Consider the following 20571-nt stretch of genomic DNA (forward strand, 5'->3'; position numbering starts at 1 on the left):
CATGGTTACGGCCCGGGGCGGTCCGGGGGCGTGGCCGCGCCCTCCGTACCCGCCCCAGGTCGCGTCCTGGCGCGCGGGGATTTACGCCTCCCTCTGGGAGGCGTAAATCCCCCGACAAAGGTAAGGATGGGGTTTAGACAGGGCCGGGCGGGTGGGTTAGGTAGGGGAAGGGAGGGGAAGGTGAGGGGAGGGCAAAAGAAAGTTCCCTCCGAGGCCACTCCGATTTTGGAGCGGCCTCGGAGGGAACGGAGGTAGGCTGCGCGGCTCGGCGCGCGCCGGCTATACAGAATCCATAGCCTTGCGCGCGCCGATCCCGGATTTTAGCGGATACGCGCGGCTCCGCGCGTATCTACTAAAATCCCGCGTACTTTTGCTTGCGCCTGATGCGCCAGCAAAAGTATGCCTATTCGCGCGGTTTGAAAATCTACCCCATAGCTTATAATATTGAATCATGTATCTGAACAACTGTGGCACCCCCTGGTTGAAGTACAATCCATCTCGAATTTATTTATGTGCCTATTTGTAAACCGTTGTGATCGTATATCACTAAACGATGGTATAGAAAATTTTTTAAATAAATAAATAAATACCTGCGCACCAATTTGAAAATTAACCTTCATACTTTTTAAAATCCAAAAGTTCAAACCTCTCCCCATCTCCACTCCCAGAAACGCCTCCTGGCAGTCCAGATAAACTGTAACTCAGGAACATGACACACCTGCGTAAGTTTACCCACATATTGGGGCGGATTTTAAGAGCCCTGCTCGTGTAAATCCGCCCGGATTTACGCGAGCAGGGCCCTGCGCGCCGGTGAGCCTATTTTACATAGGCCTACCGGCGCGCACAGACCCCGGGACTCGCGTATGTCCCGGGGTTTTCAGAGGGGGGCGTGTCGGGGGGGGCGGGCCCGGTCGTCGCGGCGTTTCGGGGGCGTGTCGGCAGCGTTTTGGGGGCGGGTACGGGGGCATGGCTACGGCTCGGGGCGGTCCGGGGGCGTGGCCACGCCCTCCGTACCCGCCCCCAGGTCGCGGCCCGGCGCGCAGCAGGCCCGCTGGCGCGCGGGGATTTACGTCTCCCTCCGGGAGGCGTAAATCCCCCGACAAAGGTAAGGGGGGGTGTAGACAGGGCCGGGCGGGTGGGTTAGGTAGGGGAAGGGAGGGTAAGGTGAGGGGAGGGCAAAGGAAAGTTCCCTCCGAGGCCGCTCCGATTTCGGAGCGGCCTTGGAGGGAACGGGGGTAGGCTGCGCGGCTCGGCGCGCGCTGGCTATACGAAATCGATAGCCTTGCGCGCGCCGATCCAGGATTTTAGTGGATACGCGCGGCTCCGCGCGTATCTACTAAAATCCAGCGTACTTTTGCTTGAGTCTGATGCGCAAGCAAAAGTAGGCTATTCGCGCTCCTTTTAAAATCCGCCCCATTGGGTAGGCAGTTTCACAAAATCCCATTTCTGTAGGCAAAACATTGCCCTACCTGCAGAAATACTTTGGGAAATGATCCTCCCTGTGACAGAAGTGGGACTCTTCTGACGGTTTAACTTGCCAACATTTTGAATTGCTGTGGTTGAAAGTTTTCATTTTCTACCAGGCCTGCAGATTTCCTTCAGAGACGGTGGGAAGCTCAGCAGTACAAGATAAAAGTGGAAAAGCAAATGGTAAGTTAGAATGATAGAATGAAATGTATACAAAGCTTTGTTATTATCGTTGGCATGATATATATCTATATCTATATATATATATATATATATATATTTGCTTGCTCACTACTGTTTTTGGTATAATGCTAATTGTTATCTCTGTATCTCTTGGCATTTAAAAAAAAAAAATGCCTACAAACAAGGTGAATTTTAAAAGTCTGACGCACACATTAATTAGGGGATGTACGAATATGTCAGGCTCGTATGCACCAAGCAGATTTTAAAAGCCACCCAGATATGCTCATAAATGCCACAGCACGTACATCTCGGAAGTTTTCAAAAAGGGGCATGGGGGTGGTCTGGGCAGGGCATGGGTGCTTCAGCATGTAAAGTTGAGAGGTGTGCATAAATACTTAGGCGATTCTGGCAGGCGCTGATGCCCCCTGCCTTGTAACTTGAGTTCTACTATGAGTGCTGTGTAAGTTATAAAATAAAGATAAATAGGCAGATCTGGATTTTAAGGGTCAGGGATAACTGAGGGGAGTGAAGGCTATCAAAACATTGGGGATTGGAGGATCTACCTCTTAACTGGACGAATTGGTAAAACTGGAAATGGTATCGGTGTGCACCTCTTTTAAAAACCCCCAATCTACACGGTAGAAGCGACATGTGTGTGCACATAACCCGTGCCCACTTAAAATGTGGCACATATGTACGCGGCCAGGCTGTTTTAGAACATGCACATATTTACGTGCGCAAGTTATAAAATAGCCGCGCCCCTGGGCATAGACTGACGAACGCGTGCATGTGTACGCCCGCTCACCGGTTTGAAAGTTACCATCTTAATGTGGCACTTGGTAATACCTGATATTAATATTTGGATATAAAGTCCGAAGGTCAACAACTAGGTTGAAAGTGGTCCACATGGAAGCAGTCACTGATTAGACTTACTCTTTAGTGCACAAATGCTCACGTCACACAAACTAAAGACGGAATGGAGGGCGGCTTTCCATGACTCAGCCAATTTGCACGGGCACTTTTATCCCGTAGTCAGTTTTACTCGGGCCATATTGCAAAATGGCGCCGGCCGTATTGCAAAATGGCGCCGGCCATATGGCCGGCGCCATTTTGCAATACAGCAATACGATTCGAGTGCAGGAGGTTGCTCCCGGACCCCCGCTGGACTTTTGGCAAGTCTTGTGGGGGTCAGGAGGCCCCCCCAAGCTGGCCAAAAGTCCCTGGGGGTCCAGCGGGGGTTCGGGAGCGATCCCCTGCACTCGTGACGTCGGGGGACAGGAACCAAAATGGCCTTTGCCTTTGCCCTGTCATATGACAGGGCAAAGGTAGCGCCGGCGCCATTTCTATTAACGCAGCCGTGGCCTGAGAGTGGAAGATCACACCGGGACCCCCCCACTGGACCCCAGGTAATTTAAGACATTTTGGGGGGGTTCTGGAGGGTGGGGGATTTATTTTAAAGGGTCGGGGTGGGTTTTAGGGTTGTTTTAGTGTGCCGGTTTTCCCGCCCTCCCCCTTCCCCCGATTTACGATTTTTGACGATAAATTGGGGGAATTCCTATTGTATCGCGCCTCTAACGATATTTGACGATTTAAAATATATCGGACGATATTTTAAATCGTAAAAAAACGATTCACATCCCTATTGATTAGTACATTGTCACAATTCTCCACAAAGTGTTCATGGATTTAATGGGTACAGAGTCTTTGTATATCTCCAGAACTGTTCCCAGACTCGTGCATCTCCTAAACTATTCCCTTTCATAAAAAAGTGCATTGCTTGGCAGTGTGAAATGCTTTCATAGGTGCTGCCTTGATACTGGAAACTTCCAGAAGGCGAGCCGTATTAGTCTGTAGCAACAAAAATTATACAGAAGCTACTGGCACCTTATAGATCAGGGGTGGCCAACTCCGATCCTCCATAACCACAAACTGGCCAGGTTTACAGGATATCCACATTCAATATGCATGAGATAGATTTGCATGCATTGCCTCCATTACATGCAGATCTATCTTATGCATACTCGTTGTGAATATCCTGAAAACCTGGCCTGTTTGTGGCTCTCGAGGACTGGAGTTGACTGCCGCTGTTATAAAATCTCTGTTCCTTGCGGTGTCAAGTTGATAGGTTTTGTGAAATCTCTTTCTTTATTTTTGTTGACCAGCATTACACTGATAAATAGAGATGTGCTTCAGCCAAACCTTTTGGTTCGGCCTTTGTTATTGGCCCGCCGCGGGAAATTTCGGTTTCCTGCAGTTCGGGCCTTTTTTTTTTGGCCACCCTGAATTTCGGGTTAGTGTGCGCTAACCCCAAAAAATGAATTTTCCCGAAAATTTGGGAAAATTTGCCGAAACAGGGTGGATTAGACAATTTCATTGACATTGTCTAATTCGTCCCAGACGAATGCACATCTCTACTGATAACTGATAAGTAATGTTTCAGTATTCTTATTTTAATTATATTAGCAAATAGCCATTGTACTGTAAAACAGTTTTCTGTAAAGCATGTTGCACATTAGGGAAACAACTTTTAAACTGCTTGCCTTGTTGCAAAGTCCACAGGGCCCCCAACAAAGGCCTCTTCTGTGGTTGCAATAGCAGCAGGAAACAAGGACCTCCAGCTCCAGCCATTCAAAGAAAGGAAGAAAGGCACTAGGTGCACCCTAGCCCCATCACCATTCTCTCAACTGATCAGGAAACACCAAAGATGTATTTATTTTGAAATGGATAAATCTTACTAAAAGTTTGTCTAGTTTGTGGTGCTGGTACCTATATGATATGATTTTTTTACTGCTTTGTATAGTACAAAAAATATGAGTAGCAAAGTATAATAGGTGATATAGAGAACTGCAAGTGACGTGTACAATAGTTTGTGTGCTGTAGTGCTATATTGTGCTACAGTGTATATATGAACGAGGCCTGCTTGTTTTTATTTATTTATGCTGTATCAGAGTAGTAAATTTGTCTTTTGATGTCATTACAGTCCTAGGAATCCATTGTCATGTAGGATATGCTGTGTGTTTAAGAAGAGGAGAAGTGGTTATGTGCCCTGACCTATCATTCCTAGGCACAGAAAATTATGCATTATGGGATATGTGCCTCAAAGACCCTCCATGCTTTCCAAGTCTTAACTCAGGGTGTAACTTTTGCCCTGATTGGTTTCCCTAGAGGCAGGAAGCGGTGCCTTATTGGAGGAGAGAAGGGGGTGTTTGTTTTTCACTGTGAGAGGATTCATTTTACATAGGTCATGTCTGTCTGAGACCCCACAGAAAGCATTGCTTTGTCACCTGATTCAGCTAAGAATTCAAAAAAGACCTTACTACATTGGTGACAAGGTGCAGATACTTTATTCCAATTATTCTTATCTCCATTTATCTTCCAGTAAGTTCTATGGGGGCAGTACTCCAAAGATTTTTCACTGGTCATCTTGTGTTACCGTTGTAAAATCATAGTCTGACTATTTCTCCCTCCTGCCTCCCTGTGCAGGTGTTTTTATCTGCCAAGAAGAAGGGGTAGAGTTAGGTCAGGGAGGTAAGTTGCACGTGAAGATTGCATAATCAAATCTCTTGAGTAAATATTCAAAGGGGTTTCGCATGGAAAATTAGCATATATGTGCATAAGGAGCCTGTATTTGTGTAATGCTATTTTATAAATATCGAAAGTATGTGCATATTTTCTGTTTCATGCATGCATTTACTGGCTCAAAACAGGCGGTCTAGGGCAGGTCAAGAGGTATACATGGAAGCTGCTATTTTATGAGAGATATTTGCATATAAAGTATCTTAACATTTGCACAATTTTACTCCTGCTAATTGACTAGTGCAATTAAAGTTGGACTTGTCTGTTGTCTGCAATTTTTGGGTGGAAGGTCTGTGTGAACTGGTGGGGGTTCAGGATGAAGTGCCAGAGGATCTATAGGGAGACTCATTATTGCCCTCCCCGTTTCCAGGTATATTGGAGCAAATGTTTCTGAAGTTGGAGGCAGCCTGTCTTCCTCTATGAAGCTGAATGAAAATTTAGCTACCTGAGTACTTGTGTATCTGATGTGCGGCAAGGAAGAATAACTGTTTATAATGTTAGTCCCTACTATGGTACCTAATGCATTGTGAACCCAAAGGTTAAGTGCTTCCAGCACCTAGGAACTAACCCTGTGACCTTATTACTCTTAAAATTGCTCTTGAATCAAATTTCCTCCTCCGCAACCTCCATGTATTTGCTTTTAAGGCAAAAAAAAGTCTGCTTTTTATGAAATGTTTTATTTTAGTAATATTCATAAAGGGCAATACATAGAGCAGACAGAGAATTCCAAGCAATGTAAGGTGGACAAAATAAGGAAATACAAAAAAATGACTCAAGAATATATCTAGCGAATAAAGTTTGTGGTTGCAATAAACATCCCAGAATTAAAACCAGAGCATGGCCACGAGATGGAAGATACTGGTCTGCCAGTGATAAAGTTCATAATGGATGTATTTCTGAATCGTTATATCTTTGTAATCTCTGACCAAGTCCTCCTCATTTCGTCTACCTGATTTTGCTCAGTCTATTCTATATGTTATCTTTTTATAACAATTAATAATCAAGAAAATATTTTAATCAAACCAACTTTTACTGTATTTTCCGCTGTCCCAGTTAACATTTCAGCTTTGCGGGAGCACCCGGTGAGATCATCAAGCAGCATTAACGCTGCCTTGTCACTGGTTAGCACAACATGCACAAAAGATTTTGATACAGTCGCATGATGCTGTCTGACAAATCACATTGACTTCTCAACCATTTTCTCTATCTGTAGGGACTGCGTCCATCCTCTGCTGATCCTCATTATAACCAGATCCAGCGGCAGGAAGTGAAGCCAGAGCAACCATCTGCACATGAAAGGAAGAATGAGGTTAAGGAACAGGTAAGAGGTGTGTGCATGTTAACCTGCATCCTCAACCAGCTATAGAAGGAAATCATGCTTCCTGTTCACACCCCAGATTAGTCAAGGCAAGTAGGTTTTGCCTCCCTACCAGCAGATGGAGGCAGAGAACAAAAAGCTTTGAGGCACTGTTACATATCCGAGACTGCTACTTGCAGTTCCTCAGTATTTCTCTTTCTCCCGCAGATTGTAAAGGTGCAAACCTACAATATGGTTTAGAGTAGTTTAGAAAAAAAAAGATAAATATAAATTAGAGGAAAGGCAGGAAGAGTCAGAATCTTCTGTAGGATCTCCCTGAGGTGCTAGGTATCTTTGTGGGCTATCCCTCAGGTTGAGTCAGGCAAATGGGGAGGGGAGGGGGGTGATGATCCTTTAACTGCTTTTGCCTGCATCATCCCGGGGGCCTAATACCCAGGGTCCTGGCTCCTTCTGATGGTGGAGGTCAGAAACAGAAAAGTATTTTGTTTTTCCTCTGTGTACAGTGCTAGGCTGTGGCTCCTTTAAAAAAAAAAAAAAAAAAAAAAAGGGAAATGAACAGGAGCAGTGGCTGACTGTTTTCCTTGCGAATGCTGCAGCTTCAGGGCAGCGATCGCAGTAGGGAAGTGTGGGCCTAGGGGGTCCCAGGGGTTCTGCAGGAGAGTTTTTCTGGGTCATTGTAACGTTCACCTGTGAGGCGCCATGAGCACGGGTACCATGTGGTGGGTCAATGGTGTTGCAGCATGTGAAAGGTTGTAAGTCCTGCGGATCACAGCGGCAGCAGTTAAATTCTGCCGCACTTTGCTGCAAGGTGCCTCGGGGAGTGAAAGAACCTCCAGCAGGAGCTGCGAGTGCTTGGAGGGTCACTTGATTATCGGGGTTGGCTCCAGAGGCTCCCGGGGGGGGGGGGGGGGGGCTCAGATGGCAACATTCCGACAAGCACATGGCAGTGACTCAACAGCAGCAGGGTCCAGGGATTCCCCTCCTCCTCTCTTCCCGTTGGGGCTGCCCTTCGGGGAGGAATCAGAAGCTGTGCAGGACCCAGATGTGGATGACCTTGCAGAGGAGTTCTCCGCAGACTTTGTTGCTCCTTCACAGAGCTTATTTGGACAGGCAGAGGGAAAGCAGTGTCCCTTGATGTTGCGTCCGTCGGAGCTAGACGCTTCGCCCCATTTGCCTCACGTTATTCACGGCTCCTCCCGCTTACTTGGGAAAGATGGCTACTGCCGCATCTACAAGCCGACCTCTCTAGCGTCCCCAGAGCGGCTATGGTGCAACCTCCCGCCATTGCTCCTCCCAGGTACCTACTAGGGTGCGCGCACGCTCGCGATCCATGTCTTTGTACTACCCTTAGCGCGAACCTCGAGGGCGTTCCCTCATGCTGATGTCACGCCATCCGGGTATATTACCTTCACTAATTTGCTAGCTCATTGAGTTAGCAAGGACTCAAATCCGTTCTTGTCTACGCTACTCTGTTGCTTCCGTGCTGCCGCAGGAAGCTCTCTCTCTGCCCTTTGGGGTAGCCGCTAACCTGGGTACCCGCTCCTCGGGGGCCCTCTGCTTCTTTCAGGTGCCTTACAGGGAACAGGTACTCGCTCCTCGAGGGCCTGCTCTCCCTGCCTCGGTGCCTGTACCATCTACAACATACCTGGTGGAATCGCACAGCCACAACAAAAACCTAGTGAGTACTCTAACTCTCAGTCTATATCATCCACAGTATCTCCTCGCTGGGACACCTGCTGCGGAACCTCCTGACGTCATCTAGGAGAGAAGGGCTCCCTCTGCCGAGGTCCCTGAGACTGCAACTACGGACTGCCTTACTACTGCCACCTGGGGGCTCTCTTCAAGCTGTCTAAATAAAGAACTATTTGTGTTTTGTGTGTACGAGTCTAGCCCAGTGCTGTGGCTCCTCATGGGTCTCCTCTCCATGGGCGTGGTCATCTCCACAGCACCCAAGGATCCACCAAAACACACGTAACCATAACACTTGAAAAGACACTGGATGGCCCTGGCTGGGGGTTGGAGTCCTTGCTTCGTCGCCTGGGTTTGGCACATCCCTCGGGGAAGGGAGATGAAAAGGCTCAGGATTTGGATGACCCCTTTGTGACTGAGGGTCACCTGGCAGAAGATCCAGAGGAAGACCTCACTGCAGGCGATCTGGTATGAACAAGGATAGGGTGACTCAGATGAAGCACCAGTGACAGAAAAGGACGACCCTGTTCCGGAAAGAAGAGTTAAGGCCCCTCATTCCCAGAAGACACAGGAGAAGGAGCCTAGTTCTGGGAGCTTCAGTCAAGTGGCCTGGCTGGAGGTTGGGGTGGTCTATGTGGCGGATGCACTTTGACTTGGTCCGGACATCGGCCAGGAATATGGTCTCTGTGGTAGCAGCAAGGAGACTTTTGTAGTTACTGAATTGATTGGCAAATGTGTGGTCTAAATTGCAGCTTTGCAATCTTTTTTTCAAGGGCAAGCTCCTGTTTGGGGAAGATTTGGACAGTTGATGAAGCATCTGGGGGAGTCCAAGGACAAGAAGTTGCCAAAAGACAAGAAGGCAGTTAGGAAAATCTTTCCGCCATGGTCCCGCTTTTGAGATGTCAGGCGTTTTTTTTTGGTCAAGAGTGCCTCAATTTTGGGGCAGAAGCAATCCTTTTGGGGTGGCCGCAGAACTTGCAGAGATGGCTCCAGTCAGGCAGCTGGAGGAGGAAAGGCTTTGTAATGAAGTCGGGCGGGTCCACTCTTTGGAGGAAGCAGTAGGAGGGCGGTTGTCCCTGTTCTAAAAAGAGTGGACCAAGATCACGTCAGACCAGTGGGTTCTAGAGGTGATAAGAGATGGTTACGCTTTAGAATTTTCTCGTCTGTTGAGTGAAGCATTCATGGTGTCCTATTGCATATCCTGAAGCAAGCAAGAAGCCATACAAGATACACTGCACCTGTAAATGACTCTTGGCTGAATTTATTACCCATCTGAGCGACTGTAACATGTTCGTCATCCAACACATCGCCTGGCAACATTCCCCCTTTGACTTTGCCCGAATGAGCTAATCGTCCAGATAAGGGTGGACAAGAATCCCTTCCCTTCACAGTGAGCTGCCACCACCACCATCACCTTTATAAACGTTCATGGCGCCGTCGCCAACCCGAAAGGAAGGACCTGGAATTGAAATGTTGTCCCAGCACCATGAAGCGTAAAAACTTCTGGTGCTTGGAGGACTGAATTAAGGGCTCTTCCATCTGAGCCCCTTGTGCTGCAGGATACTCCCTGACCCCGATGACATCATCATTCGGGGACCGGCAACCAGATAAAACCCGAGAGGCTGCGGTCTGCTTTGGAGGAATTTGGAGAGAACTTCCTCCCATCTGGAAAGCTGGCTGGAGGACTGAATTAAGGGCTTTTCTATCTGAGCCCATTGTGCCCCGGGACACTCCCCAACCCTGACGACATCATCATCTGGGGACCAACAATCAGATAAAGCCTGAGAGGCTGCGGTGTGCTGCCAAAGGGGCACGCCCCTTCTAGTGTTTTTGACTTTCTTTTTCCTAGAAGATATATGGGCAGGAAGAAGAAGATCAAAGTCCTGACATCATCGCCTGGTTTGCTGGTTGTGAGAGGACCCATGGACTCAATTGTGGCTCGGAGGGTGAGTCAATTTATGAGAAATTCTATCCCAGAGATTTCTTTTTTGTCTGTATCCTTAGAGCGTCCTAGCCAACAGCCATTACATCACACGTCGATGGACTATCCTGAAGCTAATCCTCAGATGTTACAACAAAATCTAGATCCAATAACTGCCATCCCACAGGGTTGGCATGGCAGAAATTACTGAGCATCTGGAAGTTTTGGTTGAGTCTATTGATCCCTAGAATGTAATGCTAGTTGATGTGTGGAAGGTACTTATTAATATGGAGAAGTCACTATCCTATTCTATATCCCAGTTTGGCAAATTCTCAGCTGAAACTAAGAATGTCCTTGATGAACATGGCACTTGTCTAACTAATTTGGAAGCTACTTCAATGTCTATGACATCTCAAATATTCTTCCTTACAATTATCTAATCATTCCTTTATAAAGGATAGTTTAATATTACAAAAACAACTTAAAAATCTGGAAAATAAGATTCATATAAGGAATCTTCGTTTCCTAAATTTTCCTGTCTCAAGGTTGTTATCAGCTACTGAATTGTTTATAAATATCTTGGTGAAGTTCTATCTATTTCCTTTGTAAAAGAAATGATTATTTCTAAAATATATTATATTCCTAGGTTTAGGATCAGGTCAGAAGGGAGGGAAGAAGAATTTGACATATTGAAAGAGGATAATCCTAATTTGACCTCTTTTTTGGAGGCTGTGAAGGGAGGGGCCTCTTGTCCACCCTTATATGTACAATTGGCTCATTGGGCAAAGTTGGAGGGGGAATGTTGCTAGGTGATGCGTCTGTGATGGACACGTTACAGTCACTTGGATGGGTAATAAATTTAGCCAAGAGTCATCTAGAGCTGACCCAATCATTGGATTACCTGGGAGCACGATTCAACACCCGGGCTGGCAGGGTCTTTCTCACCCCCAGAGAGAGTGGTCACCAACAGTTTTCAGTAGTCGGATCAATTGTTTGTGTTGTTTGGAGGAGCTAAGAAAAGGAAGTAAAGCTTCTAAAGGCATGATTGGTTGAAGGAAGCTCTTTTCTGCCTATATTTGCAAGGGTCGGCAAGTTCCAGAGGGATTGCAAGTGCATTCTACTAGTGTGCAGGCAGCCTCATGGGCTGAGTGTCAGTTGGTGTCGCCACAGGAAATCTGTAGGGTGGCATCGTCGTCTTCACTGCACACTTTTTCCCAGCATTATCAGTTAGATGTCTGCGTGCTGGGAGAGCAAATGTTTGGAGAGAGTGTATTTGAAGCGGGTCTTTCAGATGCCCGCCCAGTATAGGGGGTGCTTTGGTACATCCCACTTGTCTGGACTGATCTGGGGTGCGAACAGGAAAGGGAAATTAGTGCTTACCTACTAATTTTTGTTCCTGAAGTAACACAGATCAGTCCAGAGGCCCAGCCTCTTATCTTCGAAAGACCATTCTGGTCACATTGGCAAAATCAGTTCAGATTTCAGTATGTATATATTCAGAGCCTACAGGATGACCAGGGTTGATTGGTTTCCTTGGTGTTGATGTGGGGTTCCAGTTAAGGGGGCTCCAACCCTGGTTTTGATGTTTGCCCTGGTAAAGAGGAGGAAAATTTGAGGAGTTTCAGTTTAGTTTGGCTTGAGTACAGGACAATATTGAAGGACTGTATGTGGCACTCTCAGATATGTAGCAGTGCCTCAAAGCTTTTTGTTCTCTGCCTCCATCTGCTAGTAGGGATGCAAAACCCACTTGTCTGGACTGTCAGGAACAAAAATTAGCAGATAAGAGCCTGTTTTCCAAGGGACCAAGATGGCTGCTACATGAGAAGCACCTAGAAGAGCTCTCTCAGCTCTTGCGTGGAAATTACCTTTATACTACTTACCTATTTGAGAATAAGTCTTTGAAATGCCCCATACGAAGCGAAAAGCTTGTCTGAAAGAAGTTATAACTACTAAAGATGATGGGATTCAGCAAGCGAGGATTGACAGCTTCTTTGAATCCACCCTGAGGAAGCCGGGAGCGAGGGCCACTGAGGGAGGAACCCAGGAGCTCGGGTCGATTCCTATGGCTGAGGAGATCTCGCTCAGCCCGGGGACGCCCGAGATGCTGACACCGCGCGAGGAAAGCAGAAACAGAAGGAGAGGAAACACCGCGAGGCTATGATGAGAGGAGGAGAGAGCAGCCCCCTACTGTGTAGGATGAAAGCAGCGGAGAGTCGGCGTCCGGAGGATGTGGAGGAGCCCTGGAGAGAATGGCTACATCCACACCTAAACCCCAAAGGGCTTTGCCGGAATGGAACATCGATGACACAACGTTTCAAGATCTGGTAACCCTACAATCTAAGAATGTCTTTTTATTGAAAACCCCCCCCCCCCCCCCCGTAGTAACTTTAGATACATTATGGAAAGCAATGACATCAATTGAATCTGCAATTACAACTTTGACACAGGCATTTCTTGATTTAAATAAAAGTGGGCTAAATACTGAAAAAATGACAACTTTACATCAAGAAAAAATAGAAAAATTGGAGGAAAAAGTCACCTCAATAGAGAATGTACAAGGAACAATAATAAGAACTGAGATAAAAGTTGAGAGAAAATTTGAGAGTATAGAAAATTCACTTCAATATTTAAATCTACGTATTGTGAATTTTCTAGTGGTAAAAAGATTAGCCCCGGTTAAATTGCTAAAGGAATATATCTCAGAATGTTTAAAGATTCCTAAGGAAATAAGTCCGGTCATTTCCAAAGCTTTCTATGTATCAAAGAAAGAAATACCATCTACGGGAGTTGAGGAAGCGCAAGAAATAAAATCTCTGACTGCCTCAGAATTGATTGAGATGTCTATACAGACTGAGATTAAGACTAGAGGCACATTGTTGGTTACTTTTCCTTTTGAACAGGATAGAAACCTAATTATGAAGTATTTCTTTAGAAATAGATCCGTTCCCTGTACGTACCAGGATCAGTCCAGGACACCTGGGTTGTGACTCCGCACCAGTAGATGGAGACAGACTAAAACTTGTGGGCGGAGCCATATATGCCCCTGTGCCAGTCACAGCCCCTCAGTCTTACTCTGTCTCCAGTAGATGGTGCAGGTCCGGTCACAGCTCCTCCCTGCCCTGATTCTGGTACTCCGTCAGGGTTGGTTTTCTTTTCTTTTGGGTTAGGCCAGGTTAGGCTTCTTTTAATTGGAATTTTTTGCCAAATTGTCACTGACGTCCGTCTGCCCTGCCTCCCAGGGGGGTTGAGAGGTCCTGAGGGGACTACCCCCCCCCCCCCCCCCCGGTGAGGCCACTGCTAGGGTTGAGGACCCGGCTTTGCTAAGTAGCAGCGTCAGGGGTGACACCGGGGAGCCCGGTTCACTCACCCCTGCTGGACTAGGGCTCCAGGACCGCGGACAGCGACAGGCCTTGTTTTTGTAAAAAAAAAAAAAAAAAAAAAAAGTTTTTTGTCTGTTTTTGTTCGGCTCTCTGTTCCTTGCGTCGCCGCTCTCGGGGGGGGGGGCGCCGCTGACAGGGGGGAGGCCGTTCGCGCGAATTTTATTACTTTTATTAATTTTTTATTTTCTGTTGCGGCCCTCTTCGTGCCGTTTCGCCGGCATGCCTCGTGGCTCCGCTTGCCGAGCCTGTGGCTCGGCGCGCGCACGTCTCTCTCGCGACGGTCTATGCGCTTCCTGCATCCCGGGCGATGAAGGGTCGTCCGGGGCGTCTCGGGGGGCTCGTGTGCGGCCCGTGCGACCACCGCCGAGCGGGGGGGGAGCGTTGGAGAAGCCCCAGGATTTGTTCCCGCTCAGCGCGGGAGTGGCGGCCATTTTAGCCACGGGCCGCGAAATGGCACGGGAAGCGGCAGGGCCTGCGGCCTTGCCTCCTGCGCTGTCTCCTCAGCGGGGCCCGGCGGGGGGGAGTCCCTCGGGGGACCCGGGGTCCCCGGGGAGCCCAGCTGAGGCTGATTCGGATTCCAGCTCGTTTTCGGAGGACTTTGCGCTTTTGCTGCGCAAAGTCCTGAAATGTAGGAAAAGTAAGGGCAAGCGCGGCCGGAGGGAGTCCCGCAGGGCTCCACCGCCGAAGAAGTCCAACAGTGGGCCCCCGAGTGCTTCCAGGGGGAAACGTCCTCCGCGTGGCGTCCCACAGGAGGCGGACCCGGATTCCTCCACGGGGCGGACACTGATGCCTCTGAAGAGCCACAAAAAGGGGCCGATGACGTGGCAGGGGACGGATCCGCTCCAGCTGCAGCAGGAAAGGCGTCACAGGCAGCGGAGGGCGACGATCCCAAGGTGGTCCGGCTATTCCGTAGGGAAGAATTGCCACCTCTAATTCCAGCCATTCTCCAGGAACTGGGAATAGACCCCCCTCCGGCGGTGGTTCGTCAGGAAGCGAACATGGATCCGGTCCTGTTAGGCCTCACGGGTCCGGCAGTTGCTTTTCCGTTCCATTTTTCTTCAACGGACATCATGTTCCGGGAATGGGACACTCCGGAGTTAGGTTTGAAGGTCAGCAAGGCCATGGACAAGCTTTACCCGCTCCCGGAGGATGCGCTGGACCTTCTCAAGCTCCCCAAGGTGGATTCAGCGGTTTCGGCGGTAACGAAGAGATCTACTATTCCAGTTACGGGAGCGACAGCCCTTCGGGACCTTCAGGACAGGAAGCTGGAAGTACAGCTCAAGAAGATTTTTGAGGTTTCAGCGCTAGGAATTCGGGCCGCCATGTGTACGAATTTCGCTTTGAGAGCTAGCTTGCGCTGGGCTCAGGTCCTCCAAGCCAATGCGGATCTTTCGGCAGACGAGGCAGCGCAAGCGGATAAGTTGGAAGCGGCAATAGCATATGGCGCAGATGCACTCCACGATCTGCTGCGCACTTCGTCTAGATCCCTGGTGGCGGCTGTCTCGGCGCGCCGCCTCCTGTGGCTCCGCAACTGGGCGGCGGATGGCTCTTCTAAGGCTCACCTCGGGGCGCTGCCATTCAAGGGTAAGTTACTGTTTGGCAAGGAATTAGATGATTTAATGGCTTCCCTGGGGGAAAATAGGGCTTTCAGGTTGCCCGAAGATAGATCCAGGTCGCGGTCTTCCTTTGCAGCCAGGTCCCGCTTTCGTGGGCCCAGGAAGTCGCGCCCTCAAAGGTCGTCGGGGCAATCGTACAGGTCTTCCTCCTCCCGTACCCCACAGTGGCGGCAGCAGCAGCAGTCTTTTCACCAGCAGTCCTTTCGTGGGAGGCGCTTTGGTAGACCAGGGGGTGCCCTGGCCATCATGGCGCCCAAATCTTCACAATGAAAAGGGGTCGGCCCTTCTCCCGCCGCAGCCTCAGCACGCCGTTCCCAACGTCGGGGCGCGGTTGCTGTCGTTTTACGAGAGATGGGCCGGAATAACGTCGGACCAGTGGGTCCTCACCGTGATAAGACACGGCTACGCGTTAGATTTTGCTCGCACTCCAGTGGACAAGTTCCTTGTGTCTCCCTGCAAGGCTCCCGAGAAGAAGGCGGCGGTGCTAGACACCATCCGCCGCCTAGAGGACTTGGGAGCTATCTCCCCCGTTCCGGTCAGCCAGCACGGCAAAGGCCGTTACTCCATTTACTTCATCGTACCAAAGAAGGACGGCACGTCCCGACCAATTCTGGATCTCAAAGGGGTGAACCGATGCCTTCGCGTTCCTCGCTTCAAAATGGAGACGATCCGGTCAGTCATCGCCGCGGTCCGGCCAGGCGAGTTCCTGGCCTCCCTGGACCTCACGGAGGCGTATCTTCACATAGGCATTCAGCCGTCGTTCCAACGCTTCCTCAGATTCTGCATTCTGGGACGGCATTACCAGTTTCGGGCGCTCCCGTTTGGGCTCGCAACGGCCCCTCGTACATTCACGAAGGTGATGGTCGTGGTGACGGCGCAACTGCGCCGAGAAGGTCTCCTGGTCCATCCTTACCTGGACGATTGGTTGATTCGGGCGAAGTCCGAGGATCAGTGTCGGATGGCGGTGGCCAGGGTCCTCCATCTGTTGCAGTCCCTGGGATGGGTGGTCAACTTCAGCAAGAGTCATCTGACACCCACGCAGACCTTGGAATATCTGGGAGCTCTTTTCGACACGAAGCAGGGCAAGGTGTTTCTGTCGCTCGAACGGAGGGGCAAACTGCAAACTCAGGTGCAACGCTTGTTGTCTCTTCGCCAGCCGCGGGTCTGCGACTACCTTACGGTCCTAGGGTCTATGGCTTCCACGCTGGCGCTGGTTCCCTGGGCGTTCGCTCATCTGCGACCCTTACAGTCATCCTTGCTTTCCCGCTGGAAGCCGGTCTCGGAGGACTTCCATTTACCGCTTCCTCTAGCGGGACACGCGAGGTCCAGCCTGCATTGGTGGCTGGACCCCAGTCATCTGTCCGCCGGAGTCTCTCTCCTGGTACCCAGTTGGACAGTGGTGACCACGGATGCCAGCCTCTCCGGTTGGGGAGCGGTCTGCCTAGGGAGCTCAGTTCAAGGCCTATGGTCAGTGTCGCAAGCCCAGTGGTCTATCAATCGCCTAGAGACCAGAGCGGTCCGTCTGGCCCTGCAGGCTTTTTTACCGTTGCTGCGGGGAAAGGCAGTCCGAGTGTTGTCGGACAATGCGACCACCGTGGCATACATCAACCGTCAGGGGGGGACACGGAGCCCCCAGGTGGCGGAGGAAGCTCAGCGCTTGATGGCCTGGTCGGAGCTACATCTCAGCAACCTCGCAGCGTCTCACATTGCGGGAGTCGACAACGTGCAGGCGGACTATCTCAGCCGTCATCGTCTGGATCCCGGAGATTGGGAGCTGGGGGACGAAGCGTTTCTTCTCATTTGCGAAACGTGGGGTGTGCCCCACATGGATCTGATGGCCACGTGGCACAACGCGAAGGCCCCGCGATTTTACAGTCGACGTCGAGAGCGGGGGGCAGAAGGCGTCGATGCGTTGGTGCTTCCCTGGCCGACGGATGTGCTGCTCTATGTGTTTCCCCCGTGGCCGATGATCGGCAAGATTCTACGGCGCATAGAGTTGCATCCGGCCAACGTGATCTTGGTGGCACCGGAGTGGCCTCGCCGGCCGTGGTTCGCAGACCTCGTACAACTGGCAGTAGCGGCACCCCTTCGGTTCCAGGGAATGGCGGCCCTGCTCCATCAGGGTCCCGTCTGTTTGGAGGATGCGGATCACTTCTGTCTCGCGGCATGGCTTTTGAGAGGAATCGACTGAAGAGAAAATGTTATTCAGATGCGGTGGTGGCCACGCTACTGCGTTCCAGGAAGCAGTCGACGTCTTTGGCTTACGTCAGTGTCTGGGTGGTCTTTGAGAACTGGTGCGTGCAGCGTGGGGTGGACCCCACTTCGGCTTCCGTCTCTGATGTTCTGGCGTTCCTCCAGGCGGGTCTGGCCAAAGGTCTGGCGTGCAGTTCCCTACGGGTCCAAGTGGCGGCGCTTGGGTGTTTGCGAGGTAAGGTCCGTGGTACGTCTCTGGCGCTTCACCCGGATATTGCTCGTTTCCTTCGGGGTGCTAAGCACCTTCGCCCCCCGTTACGTCTTCCTTGTCCGGCTTGGAACCTCAATTGGGTTCTCTCCGCTCTATGCACGGCGCCGTTTGAGCCCTTGAAACGCGCAACTCTTAAGGATCTCACTTTAAAAACGGCATTCTTGGTGGCGATTGCCTCGGCACGGCGTGTTTCCGAGTTACAGGCCCTGTCCTTTAGGGAACCTTTCTTGCGTATCTCCGATTCGGGGGTTTCCTTACGGATGGTTCCTTCCTTTCTTCCGAAAGTGGTCTCGTCGTTTCACGTGAATCAATCGGTGGAGTTGCCCGCTTTTGCGTGCGGAGAGTCCTCTGTTCCAGAAGAGAGGGAGTTACGGAAGCTTGACGTGCGGAGATCCCTTCTCCGATATCTGGAGGTCACTAATCCGTTTCGGGTCACAGATCATCTGTTTGTCCTGTTCTCTGGACCAAAGAAAGGAGCTGCAGCGTCCCGCACAACGATCGCTCGTTGGCTCAAGGAGGCCATTGGTTCGGCGTACTTAGTGCGGGGAAAACCTCTTCCCGTGGGGCTGCGGGCTCACTCGACTCGATCTCAAGCAGCGTCTTGGGCGGAAGCTTCTCAGGTGTCGCCTCAAGAGATTTGTAGGGCGGCCACCTGGAAGTCGTTGCATACTTTTATCCGGCATTACCGGTTGGATGTCCGGGCTACCGATTCCGGGGGTTTTGGAGAGAGGGTACTCCGAGCGGGACTCTCTGCTTCCCACCCTCAGTAGGTTGCTCTGGTACATCCCAGGTGTCCTGGACTGATCCTGGTACGTACAGAGAAAGGAAAATTAGTTTCTTACCTGATAATTTTCGTTCCTGTAGTACCAAGGATCAGTCCAGGATCCCGCCCGCAGTGCTGCGCTGAAGTAATGGAGAGTCCGCTCTGTGTTTTGATTGGCTCTGTTCCGCTTGTTCGCTCTCTCGGTTGGAGAGTCCGTTTCCAGAAGGGGTGTTTCTTTCCCCGTTAGTTTAGCGGTATCTAGTTTTGTTTACTTCTCTGGTTGTGTTCTACTTTGACATTCCGTAAGACTGAGGGGCTGTGACTGGCACAGGGGCATATATGGCTCCGCCCACAAGTTTTAGTCTGTCTCCATCTACTGGTGCGGAGTCACAACCCAGGTGTCCTGGACTGATCCTTGGTACTACAGGAACGAAAATTATCAGGTAAGAAACTAATTTTCCTTTCATTTTCATGGGCAGTGTGTGTGGATATATCCTGATATTGTACGCTCCACACAGGAGCACAGGAAAAGTACTAAATCAAGGTGCAAGAATGGTGCTTAAGTTTCCCTGTAAATGTCGTTTAAATTTTCAAGGAAATAAGTATATTTTCTATGAACTGGAGCAATTAAGGGGATTCTTGGATGGGAAGGGATGAGGTGTGTTATAATTGATTAAGCATGAATGCATCCTGTGACGGTTTGATTTCTTATTCTATGTTTGGAAGAGCTCCATATTGCCTTATATTATCTTGGTCCCAATATTACCTGAAAAATTTATTAGAGATCTATGTATTATTGTAAAATCTTGAGTTAATTTTACTTCTGTATTATATTATATTGTTAGATCTCTTATACCTTTGAATTGATATATGAAGTAATATATCTGTAAATGCATAAACAAACAAAAAAAAGAACCTATTTTCCTTTCATGTGCACTAGTTATTTCACTGGACGTGATACACTGACAACCATCTTTACAAATTTAAACATTATGGTAGTGCACAGCAAGAAGTAACATTCATGCTAATTTACTAGCGTTATGATTTAAAATCAATAATTTATCATTATGGATATACTTTGTGTCCATATTCAGATGGTTTGTCCAGCTAAGTTCGGGACTTAGTCTAACAAATAAGTTTTTTAATTTCCTGCCACTGTGAAAGGCTCAGACTTATCCAGGTAAGTCATAAGCCGGTTAAGTGAAGGGCAGTCCAGGTACACTGTGGGGAGTGGCTGACTTACCTGGATAATGCCAATATTCAGCATTATCCAGTTAAATTTGGTCATGTTGAGGAGCAGTCCTAAGGTTATCCAGATAAATTTACCTGGATAACTTTGAATTATTTGGATATATTCAGTGCATAACCGTGCCACTGAATATCCAATTCCGGTTATCCGGATAACATACCTGTACTGCCCGTGGCTGAATATGAACCTACCTTATGCTTTGGAGGTAGATGGAAGCATAGGACATAGGAAGGATGTGTTAATATAGACTTGGAGCATCAATAGGTATACATGAACAATATACTAATCCTTTAAAAAATTACTCTTTATGTACGTAAAATAAATAGGGTAGAGATACCTGGAGATGTGGAACAATGAATGGGGACCTTAAAATAAAACCTGGAGATGTTTTAATGCAAGAAAAGTGTAAAATGATTCATCTAGATCAGGATGGCCAATTCTGGTCCTCAAGAGCCACAAACAAGCCTGGTTTTCAGGAGGTTCACAATGAATATACATGAGATAGATTTGCATGCACTGCCTGCATTGTATGCAGATCTAGCTCATGCATATTCATTGTGTATATTCTGGAAAACATGGCCTGTTTGTGGCTCTCGAGGACTGGAGTTGGCCATCCCTGATGTAGATGCAGAAATCCATTAGTCATTTATCAGTTAGAAGTACATGACCTGGAAACTGTCAAATAAGAAAGGGACCTAGGAGTGAACATCTTAGATAACTTTTATTCCTAACAAACAGTAGTTCAGTAAAGGGTATCACTTTATATTTATTTATTGCTTTTTATTTGTTAACCATTATTTCTGTGCATTCACATGGACTACTTTATGTACTGAGTGTTGTTGATCACTGTAATAAAGCCACTGGGAAAGCTAACAGTGAGTATGGTTGGCTGCATAAGCAGAGGTATCACCACTAGGAAAAAGTGAGAGCCTGCCATGAGTTCTG

The 20571-nt window shown here is 49.0% G+C and overlaps 1 protein-coding gene across 4 annotated transcripts in view; it reads left to right on the top strand.

Moving 5' to 3' along the window:
• Positions 1–20571, top strand: part of NEK5 (NIMA related kinase 5) — a 202665-nt gene that overhangs the window by 123802 nt on the left and 58292 nt on the right. For all 4 annotated transcript variants that reach the window (XM_029602794.1, XM_029602795.1, XM_029602793.1 and 1 more), the window contains exons 13-14: positions 1584–1650; positions 6440–6547. In XM_029602794.1, coding sequence (XP_029458654.1) covers positions 1584–1650; positions 6440–6547 — 175 coding nt within the window. The remainder of the gene's footprint in view (positions 1–1583; positions 1651–6439; positions 6548–20571) is intronic.

The sequence above is a fragment of the Rhinatrema bivittatum genome, chromosome 5, assembly GCF_901001135.1.
Source record: "Rhinatrema bivittatum chromosome 5, aRhiBiv1.1, whole genome shotgun sequence".
NCBI lineage: Eukaryota > Metazoa > Chordata > Amphibia > Gymnophiona > Rhinatrematidae > Rhinatrema > Rhinatrema bivittatum.